The 11,005-nt window shown below is 54.0% G+C and overlaps 1 protein-coding gene across 1 annotated transcript in view; it reads left to right on the top strand.

Annotated features, from left to right (window-relative positions):
- LOC113204279 (cell adhesion molecule 2-like) overlaps nt 1–11,005 on the top strand; it is a gene marked incomplete in the record, with an annotated part of 85,143 nt that overhangs the window by 11,283 nt on the left and 62,855 nt on the right. Inside the window, 1 exon segment of the mRNA XM_052271114.1 lies at nt 2,941–3,179. Coding sequence (XP_052127074.1) covers nt 3,116–3,179 — 64 coding nt within the window.

The following is an 11,005-nucleotide window of genomic DNA, read 5'->3' as shown; positions in this document are numbered from 1 at the left end:
CCTCCCCGCCGTGTAACGCGACCCGCACCGCCGCGCCGCCGCGCCTCCGTGTCGCTTCATCTTTTGTGAAATCTGTCGTCGCCCAGCAATCTGTCCCCGTCGTTTTGCAATTCAACTCGTCATCGTAACGGCGGACGAGGAGGGGAGCGGAGGGGGAGGCGGGCCCCGGGGGGCAGGACCGCCGCGGCGCTCTTCAGTTTCACCGACCGATATCATCGTCGCTCTCCCTAGCCACCAGTTGTAGACGCTAAAAAAATGAAAAATAAATACAAAGCAGGGCGCGTTTTTTTTGTTGCTTTTTTCATTCCCTACAGTTCGTGGTGGGAGTGGGTTTGCGGTGTGACGGGTATCTTAACCGGTGGTGGTCGGGGTCGGGCGGACGGTGTCGGAGCCCAGAGCGGCGGGCGGGCGGTGGGGCCCGATGAGCGAGCTCAACCTCTCAGCAGGCCGAGTTTTATTGCGGCGTAAATACTCGGTGGTGGTGGCCCACCCCACCCCACCCCACCCCACCCCACCCCTGGGCCAAGGGGTCGAGGGGCGGTGCGGCCGCGCGCGCGCTCGAGTATACCGCCAAGGCTGGCGGGGCAGTGACAGCAAATCACTGATAAGCAAGATGACGGCGAAAAAAGGGAGGAAAGAAACAATAAAGTTGGCACTCGTGCAGTGCACGTAGAAATTGGAAAGGAAAAGAAAGCATCAAGTTATTTTTTTTTTGTCGTGAAAAATAAAATAAAATAAAATTGGAACAATGAAAACAAAAGAACCTTCTTATTTGACGTTTTGTGTAGTACCTCTGAACGTTCAAGGAGATGGAAAATGTGTTTACCGCCCAGGAGAGGGCGTGAAGTGACATGCGTTTATTTCGGTGAATTATGGGGTCTGGCCTTCCCTGCCGCGCCAGCACCCGCCGCGCGCCAGGCCTTGCAGCGCTGCCGATAAAACACTGGGCCGACATGTGTGGCTGGCTCGCTGAGCAGCCACACCGCCCATGTACTTCCATCCGTGTCTCTCCCTCCCCCTTTTCACATCTCTCCCCCTCCGCTGACTGTATGTGTCAGTCCGCTCTCCACATCCGGAACCCTTCAGTGAAGTTTTATTCTTGAAATGAGTGAGGCTTTTTTTTCCGCTCTCAATCAAAGCGTGGAATTTTTAGGTCGCTCTATTTAAGCCATGTTTTCCGAGTTTTCATCCTCTGCGAGTTACAGTTTGCTGACCTCATACCTACATAGGCACCTTTCTCTGACGTGGATAAGGACTGTAAATTATAACTAAAAGAGAGTGAGAAAAATAATTTTTGATCTCAAGAGAGCTAGAGTTTTGTAGTCACGTATCTCGCCCTCCCTAAGAGCAAGATATATCTCACTGTTGAAATTACATGTCCACCCTCTCTTCCTAATTCTGTACAGGCCCTCAGTATTATCTCATATAAGATCTCTTTTGTTTTTTAAATGATTTCCTCTTTATAAAAAAACACCTAACGTAATGCGTCGCTTGTCGAAGTTGACGGACCGTGATCGGAAATGAAGGTTTTCTAATACCGCCTGGGCCCTCGCTTGCCGGGCGGTGCGGGCCCCAGCGGCGCGTTATGACCGCCCGCTTTCCATTAGCATAAATACGCCTCCGTCACGGGACGGCGACAGTTATTCCCTGGGAGAGAGGTGGGGTGGGCTGCTGGGCGGCTGGTGTCTTACCGGGGTGGGAGGGTGAGTTTTGTGTCGCATGCTACATGTTTTGCTTCCTCCACTTGCCGCACTACTTCCAAAGGAATGACAGACAGCCGCGCCCTGCTTACAGACATTAAAGGAGAGCTAAAAAAAAGTGATAATTATCATTGCGTTTTCAAATTTTTCACGATATTTCCTTTCTTTCTTTTACTTCTTGCGACGTATGACGTCATAAAATGTTAATGAAAAACGGGTTGTAGTTTTACGTGCCCCTTGAATGTTTAGGGCTGGCTGTTTTGCTTATGAAAGGATGCGATGCGAGCAAATATTTGACGTGTTGATTAATTCCAGATTTTGTCGCGCCGAGTGAAAAAAAAAAGAGGACAAGACTAGAAAATTAACGTCGTGCTACCTTTGCCCCTCTAATCCCTTTGCTCTGCTTTGCGAGCCGCGTCGCCGTGCAGCGCCGCCGCGGCCGCCGCACCCCTCGGGCCAGGCACGTTTTAAGAGGGGGGGGGGGGGCGATCGCCCCCTCCATGTGGTCCACTACACTGTTACTGAATTTCGTCATTTACGATACTAACCTGTCACGAATAGTTCATAATTCAAATTAACGAGTATTATTCGTCCATTTCGGTTACGAACTGTTCGTAGCAGTATAAAACAAACTATTCATAACATCACAATTGAATAGTGTCAATTACTCAGGATGTTAGAGTGTCGAGGGGGAAATCACCAGCGAAATAGTTCGTACACCTTCCCCCGAAATAGTTTTGTAACCAAAAATGTGGCGACAAAGTTACTCCAAACGAGCGATGTAATTAATATCGCTTCCCCAAGAGTCGTCAAATTAGATTCACAATATCGCTCTATTTATTTGAATGGTATTTGGTCACTCCTTTACTTGTAGTGAACTTGACCGAGCACCTAGTGAGAACGTACAACCCTAGGGGTGAAAGGGTTGGTTGCGGACCCCCATCCGGTGGGTCGAACGTCCAGACGGCGGCCGGCGCGCGGCCTATGCCGAAAGCGTTGGGAGCATGGCGACCCGGTAAAGTGTTCATAGCGAAAGTGAATGGAAAAGTGTGGGCAGTGTAATTAAATTAGGAGGCCGCTCCCCGGCGCACGCGCTGTTCAAACGGAGCCGAAGAAGGGACCGACTACTCGCCTAGGCGAGAGCATTGGGGGGGGGGGGTCTAGTTCGCGGTCTAACGGGCCTTCTGCTCAGTAGGCAAAAACTGGTTTCTGATCTTTCTTATTTTCTTTTCTCTTTCAGAGTGGCGATGCGCGAGCCACGTGAACATCCCTCCCGGACACTTGCACGACGGCGGCGGGGCCATCGGAGGCCTCCCTTGTGGTGAAGCCCGTGCGCGTTGTGTGTGTGTGAGTGTGTGGACGTGCGTGCGTGTGGACACGCGGACCTCGAGGTGTGCTGCCCCGCCTCCGTCACCATGAGCGAGGAGCACCTCTACCTCTACGTCCACCTGCTGCTGGCCGGAGTGCTCTCCCCTCACGGTGAGTGCCGGGGGCGCCTGCAGTCTGCGGGGTAGGCCGACCCGCAAGGCGCGCGAGTCACGCGGCAGCCTACCACTCGGGCGCCTCGCACCTCTACACCTCGCTCGCCTCACTTCCACCTCACTCACACCTCACTCACACCTCACTCACACCTGACTTACACCTCACTCACACCTCACTCACACCTCACTCACACCTCACTTACACCTCTCGGTGAGTGCCGGGGGCGCCTGCAGTCCGCAGGGTAGGCCAACCCGCAAGGCGCACGAGTCACGCGGCGGCCTACCCCCTGGGCGCCTCGCACCTCTACACCTCGCTCACCTCACGCCTCGCCCCTGTCTGTACACTGCTTAAGGGGGCGCCTAAGAAGGTTAACTGTGGCCCACTCCTTGTGCCTGCGATTTAACACCGGAGCTTGGCCACATGTTGGTCACGGTCACGCTGCACTGAATGTGTGATTCAGTACAGTGCACCATCTAACGCTTATGACTTAAGGTGTGTTTGAGTTCAAAACGTAGTACCTTAATTAACACGGGGTTTGTCTACTGCGTGAGCGTGCTATGCTGGTCGTCTCACCCAACATTTTCTCGTTTCCACCTCGCGTTGAAAATAAAACAGGCCCGAACGAACAGGATTCGTCTCTGACTTTGACTTTTCATGTCGGCATATCGTCCCGTTATCTCGTGTCACAATTCTGATGCGTGGCCAATAGGGAAACCGTGTAGTTGTGTTGACATGAGGGAGGGCGGGCGGCTTTAGTTGGGGCTATAACGGGCACGACCACAGGCCCCCTGCTCCCCAGCGGCCGGCCACGGCTCGGCCCGGCCCCGTGTTGAGGAGGCGCCCGAGCGTGAACGGAACAAGATTCTGCGCCTTCCACAACCCTACCCTCGAAAAGGAGCGCGCGGCGAGGAAAGGACACCAGGGGCCGGTCTCCTGCAGCAGGTTGTCGGCAATCTTTTCCTTCACTCCCTCGTCTCCAGTCTCTGGCGTCTTCCTTTCACTCTTATTCTTCTTTTTTCACTCTTTCTGACTCTCCCCTTCAGGAGCTCAGTGACCAGAAATTTTGACAAGATTGTGAGCGATTCGATTCATTTCTGCTCGAGTTGCGACGCCGAAACGCGGCGTTTCACCCTTATCTAGCGTCTCTCTCTCTCCTCCCCCCCCCTCTCTCTCCTCTCTCTCTCTCTCTCTCTCTCTCTCCTTCTCCCCATGACTGCGCGGCAGTCCGCAAAGCATCGCGTGTGGATGGGAGCAGTATTTTTAGCAGCGTAGTCGCGACTCTGTCAACACTCGCCCTGGTCGAGCGGGTGGACCCGGCGGGTATGATGGGATGATCCAAAGTCCAAAGGTGCTCTCTACATCGGCTGCACCGACCGAAGCACCGAGGAAAAGATAACCTAATAGCAGTTACAGTTACGAAAAAGAACTGACAGTGCTGCAGCTGCATGGGCTATTTTTAGTGGCGTCGGGCTAGAAAATAACCACCGCTGTGGTCTTTAATTACTCTGCAGGTGCATCACGCCGAGCCGGCACACCTGTCGGGACGATTGGGGGGGGGGTGAGTGCTGGCCTCATTTCAGCTGATTGATTGCGGCCGCTGGAATTGATTAACGCTGCCGAAAGGGGACGGGGCAGGAAATAACATGCAAAACGGGGAATTTAGCAATCTATAACGATTTTAAAACGATTTTTTTTGGTGCTCTCAGCGCGTATTTGAACCTACTGAACTACATTCTCTTGATTCGCTCTCACACGTGGATGCAGTTTTTATCCTAGCTGATCCACATGACACGCATACCTCAGCTGCTTCAAGTTTATCTCGATCCATTCATTGGCCCATTACAGTCATCCCCTCTCTCTCTCTCTCTCTCTCTCTCTCTCTCTCTCTCTCTCTCTCTCTCTCTCTCACTCTCATACACACACGCGCGCGTTCGTCGTCGCGATGCTCTACATTGTCTGGCTTGCCAATCTTTTTTGCTTTGATCCATTTCTTTTTTGCTTTGATCCATTTGCGCCTCACTTGTCGCGCTCGCTCAGACACATGTGCGCGTAGTGCGACGTTCTCGCTCGCTCACATGGAGATGCGCCCGTGTTCCCCCCGCTCCACCCTCTCTGCAACCCGGCGGTGCCTCTTTATCACGCTCGTTTTTCACCCCAGATAATGCGTGGACATTATTTGTCGCCCGTTGGTCCGGCCCGGCCCGGCCCGGCGGCGGTCGGTCATCGAGGTCATTATCGCACGAGGGCCGCGGCCGCTGCGGCGCCGCCGGAGGGCTTGACAAAGAGGACTGACATTGAACCTGACGCCAATTTTACAATGAATCACGCCCCTCTCTCCTCTTTGCTGTGAGTTTATTGTTGATGTCAGAGTTTCAGCAGCCGGTGGAATAAACACAGGGGGGTCGACTCGCGACGACGCACATCAGGTGGGTCAGTAGGTCAGACCACGCACTCCACGACTGCTAGAGAGAGAGAGAGAGCGAGCGGTAATTCTCTTTTCCTTTCCTCTTTATCGTTTTACTTCCTCCTATTGCCTTGTACGACTGCGCGCGGCGACCCGCGGCCCATTACCCTATCTGTCTTTATCGCACCGTGTGTTTAATTACACTGCCAAGGTTAGCCTTGGGGCTCGCACTCTCTCTCTCACTCGCACACTTCAAGCCGTCCCCAGAGGCTCGCGGGCTGCGCCCAGGGCTCGCGCCCCTGCCGCACGCTGCTCACCTGACCAGCTGCAATAAAGCAAGGAACCACGCCTACCCGACACCATCCCGCATGCGCGCTGTACACACGGCTCAGCACATGCCGTGCTATTGGGCTCCTCTCTCTCTCCCTCTCTCCCTCTCCCTCTCCCTCTCTCTTCGTCGCTCACACTCACTCACTCTCTCTCGCTTTCCTCTCTTTCCGGCCCTCATCCCTCTCTCCTACTTCCCCCCTTTCATATACCTTTCGCTTGCACCTCTCTCTGGGCGATGTAGTTGTCGTCGTGAGGTAGAATCGGGCCGTGCTCGGCTGGTGACGGGTCGACCAGTGCAAACAGGACCTCCATAAATTAAGAAATGTTACCTGCGGGGGCCACAAACAAGGCCTGCCCCCGCCCGGCACTACCCCGCTGCCTCGACCCCTGTACTCCCGAGAAGATTAGGCACAGTCAGCACTCCCTCTCTCCTTGCGCTCCCTTTCGCTCCTGTATTCTCCCTCTATTTGCCACTCACCTCTCCCCTTCTCCCCCCCCCCTCCCCACTTCCTTCCGCCACCCAGCATAAATCAACATTAGCCTCCTCGGGGGACGATTTGAGCTCTGCGACGACCACATTGGGGATCGTGGGGCTTGCGGGTGTCCTCACTGGGTCCTCATCGGGTCCTCATCGGGTCCTCATCGGGTCCTCATCGGGTCCTCATCGGGTCCTTATAGGGTCCTTACGCTTCGGGGCCCCTGCCGCCGCAACCCCGCTCCTCCACGTCCACGCAACGCCACGCAGCGCCAACGCCACGGCCGCGCCGTCGTGTCCACCATTGATTTTCCCATCGGTGACTGCTATAAATGGCTCGTCATTTGACTTGATGCCACGGCCGATCGCCACCCTACCCCACTCTCCTGTCCCTGCCCACGTCCACTCACCACGACCGCCACGATCACCACTACCGCGCCAATACTTCCAACGAGTGCGATCAAATGGCACTTTGATGATCTGCTCCGCCCGGTTCGCTCGCCATATGACGTTTCAGGCTCGATACCCCCGGCAGTCACCCCGGTAGTCACAGCCACAGCCCGGCCCCCGACTCGAGGTTACTCGTGTTGTGTGTTCGTGTTGCTGTTCCTGCAAAAGTAAGACGGATCGCGGGAGGGGCGACGGTGTCTAGGGGAAAGCGAGGAAAGGGGGAGGGGCGGGGGCAGGACGCCCTCGAAGACGCCGCAACGCCCCAGACAAAGTTTCTAGGGGCCGGTCGCGACGAGAGCGCGGGGCCACGATGATGGGGTCCTCTCTTATATTCTACTTTACACAACATGTGCGGTGACCGGTGGGTCATAGAATACTTTTACGCTTTTTTCTATTACTGTTGCTTTTTTGCTGCAATTGGAGGGATAATTCGAGAAAGCAGTACATGGCAGTCCCCGAGGGGGCAATAACTCCGGGAATCATGTGTACATCTCCCTGGGAATCATCAGGATAAAAGTTAATCGAAATCAACAGAAATCGTTTAAAGTAAGTGGGAAACCAATGAAACTGATACAAATTAGTCGAAACAAGCGTTTTCCACCACTAGAAAACCTAAGGAATGAATATAAGTGGACGGGAATCACAGGGAATCACTGGGAATCAAGTATTTCGGGAATCATGTGTACACACCAAAAGGGAGTTATTGCCCCCTCGGCAGTCCCTTTGCAGAGTCAGTCGCTTCGGGCAGTTTGTGTTGTACAGTACAGGTCCAGCGACGCCCCCCCCCCCTCCTCTCCCTACTTGGTTTTGTTTCGCCCGACGGCACCACCTGACGGCACCGCGCTAGGCCATGCCTAGGCCACTAGGCCACGAATAGGCCACACCTAGGCCAACGCCTGGGGCAGGCAACAGCTAGGCGCGAGGCTAGGCACACGGGGCTCGGCCATGGCTGCCCCCCCCGTGGTGGTGCTACTACTGCATGTCTTCCGGCTGCAGCGTTTTATGAAGACCTCGTGTGTGGGGGGCTTTTGTGTGGGGAAACAAAACGTGTAAGTGTGTGTGTGTTTGTGTGGCCGAGCCTCGCCGACAGAAGGAATAGTGTACGGGCGCGCGCGAGTATGTGTGTTTGTGTGTGTGTGAGCGCACAGACTCGCATATCTCGCGTGGCCATAGAATGCCCCTCATCCCCTGCCCCCCCTCCCCTCCCAGCTCAGCCGGCTAGGTGAATAACCCACTCTGTTCGCCCCCTTTCCCCCCCGCCCCTTCCCCCTCCCTTTCCCCTCTTCATCTCCCAAAAGGCCGTGTCTCTAATCTCTGCGGCTCATCCCCCAAAATTTGGCAGACACAACTTTGCAATGTACTGCTGCAGCGGTCATGAATGCTCGCGCGCCGCCCGGGATTACGAGTTGGTGAAAGCGCTTGTCCGTGAGGCCCTCGGCCCGGACCGGCCCAGCCGGACCAGCCCGTCGTGTAATCGCAGAGGATTTATTTATTTTTTCATCTCGCGCGCCGTCGCTTTTCTCTTGTTTTTACCCCTTTCATACTCTTGCGCTGGTTTTTAAGTAAAAAGCTCAAACACCAGTTGCACCTTTTGCTCGTTCATTGCTGCCGCTTTGCTGCCGCGTTGCTGCCGCCAGCAGCTGGTCCCCGTGCCGGCGCCGCGCGCGCTCTGATTTCTGAAAGGAAACTAGCCGAGATGACCCCATTCGCTGGTGCCCCCGAGTCCCCCCCTGCAGTAGCTCAGATGCAAATTCTGCGGCACTTGGAAGAGACGCCTGCCTCCCGGCCTCTCCGGGCTCACTGCCCCCCTCGCCCTGTGCTGCAGCTGCCGGAGCAGCTGGTGAGGGGAAGGGAGGGGGGGGGGTGCATTGTCGACAGACGTCGCCGTGCCGTCCCCCGTGTGGGCGTGCCGGAGGGGGCGTTCCGAGAGGCGTTCTGAGAGGCGTTCCGAGAGGCGTTCCAAGGGGGGCGTGCGGTGCGGCCTGTGGGCCGGAGTGCGCTGTGGGGCGTCAGCGGCCCTCGCCAGACAGGACAAGGAGGAGGGCGGCGTCGCCGGGGCTGCTCTGGATGCTGCTGAACAAAGTTTTGCGACACAAAACAGTTTCCGCATTGACGCCGCAGACTAAAGCCGGTCCTTCCTGCGTCGACAGCGCAGCAGCAGTCAGCGAGCGGAGAAACTTTGTTCAAACGCCTGGACCCGCACCCCGCCCCGCACCACCTCGCCTCACGGTACAGGGAACAATGGACAGAAGTGATGCTTGCTCTCTTTTGGGGAGTTGCGCCACCGATTTGCTGTTTACACGATGAGTCGCGGAGCAAATTAGATGGGTATCGTTTCCCAGCATAGCAAGGCCACCATATGCCTACGTGGAACTCAACGCGTGAACAAGTCTGCGGCCACGTTATGGTGCACGGGCACCGGCGTGCTCTATCAATCAGATAGCTCTAAGGCTCGCCCCATTTCAGTCACACGCACCGAATTATCACTCTAAAGGAGTAAGATTTTTCTTCTCTCGCCCAATTGCAGTGGACCTCACCCTCTTTGTGTGATACCGTTAATTGTGACTAGAATCGAGGGAGAAAAATAATCTCAGGAGAGCGACGTTATTTTTTCTGTTTCACCGATATCGCCCATGACTGCAAGATATCTGACTCATCATTTTCAGTGCGTTCCCTGATGACCTACTTCGACCACACACGGTGAGGTCGAGAGCCAGACGTCACGCCACAACGTCGCACTTCTCACTGTCCCCTCCTTTCAATGTGCACGGAGAAAAATAGTAAGCTGCACAGCTAAATCTTAGCTGCTGCAGCCTATATTAGTGGGGTAATATAGGGTATACTAAAACGTTAGCTGCATAGCTAAGAAAAATCGCAAAGTGCTATTAGCTGTGCTGCGAACCCAATCACTACTGGAAAATTAATAATCTCGTAACCTTTTAGAGACCAAGCGCTAACTACGTGGTACTGTCTCATAACATGTCTTGTAGAGGTGTAATCCAAAAATTCGCTTAAAAATGTTATAAGTCTACTGCCTGCAATATTTTCATAGCAGCTAATAATTTAACTAAATTGTTAATTTTTTACAAACTCCTCTCATGGATTATCACCGGAGCTAACTAAATTAGCCAACTTGTTTTATTCAGCCAATTAAATTACTGTACCTAGCTTACTTTTATTAACGGCTTAGCTAATATTTAGGTACGTAGCTAATCCATGTAGCCTGATAGCTGAAATTTGCAGCTACCAACAATAGGTTAAATATCTAATTTTTCTTCGTGGGCTCGACACGCTCGTAAAAAAAAAAAATTAGTAGTCAGAACTAATCAATTAGGTTTTCGTTTTTAGCTAATTTGGTGGTTCTGAGGACTAATTCCCTTTTACTGTGCGCTGACCTCGAAGCGAGCCTCGAAGTGAAGCCACTTCTGGACCTGCAGGTCCGAGATTGAGTCTGTTCCTCGCACAGTGAGGATGAGGTGCATCGTCCCTACGTCCCCTTCACTCCTCGCCCCTCCGCCTCGCTCCAACCACCCTTCGCTGCCTGTGGTGTGCTCACGGCCTGCCAGATCACTGCCTCTCCTTGACAAAGGATGAATGCACAAAGTAGCGCGCGTCGATACTTTTTTGCTCAGTGTGATTTCATGTGTTTCCCTCCCATACTGTTTCTTGTTTTTCTTTTCTTCGTTAATATCGTTTCCGTGCGATCTTTCTTTTTTTTTCTTTTTTTTTTCTTTCGCACCACGACGTTGGGAACAGAGGGAGGCCTCGTCCGCGGAGGCGTTTACTTTGTTGCGCGCGCGAGTCGCGTCGAGACTCTTTTTGCCTTTTACAGCGCAGCAGTATTATTTCGCGATGCACAAACTTCCAAGACCGCCACCGCACGCACACTTGTACACACACTCGCACACATACACTAAACACACACGCTCACACTCGCGCTGCGGAGTGTCTATCCGCACTGAGCACGCTGCCGCGGCTCCATACCAACCGTATAGTCCGGAGAAATACAACTTTGCGCAAATGCAGTTCATAACCCGGACATATATACGTATATACACATTTGAAGAATTTAACACAATGCGCAACACGCCGGGGGCCGCTTCCTCTCGAGGTCGCAAAAGGGGCATAAACCGTTCCAGGGGCTCGCGAGTGTGGAGGGGCGGT

The sequence above is a fragment of the Frankliniella occidentalis genome, unplaced genomic scaffold (assembly GCF_000697945.3).
Source record: "Frankliniella occidentalis isolate FOCC.00 unplaced genomic scaffold, Focc_3.1 Scaffold150, whole genome shotgun sequence".
In the NCBI taxonomy this organism is placed as follows: domain Eukaryota; kingdom Metazoa; phylum Arthropoda; class Insecta; order Thysanoptera; family Thripidae; genus Frankliniella; species Frankliniella occidentalis.
The sequence above is the reverse complement of the archived record's forward strand: the minus strand, read 5'-3'. Positions and strand labels throughout refer to the sequence as shown.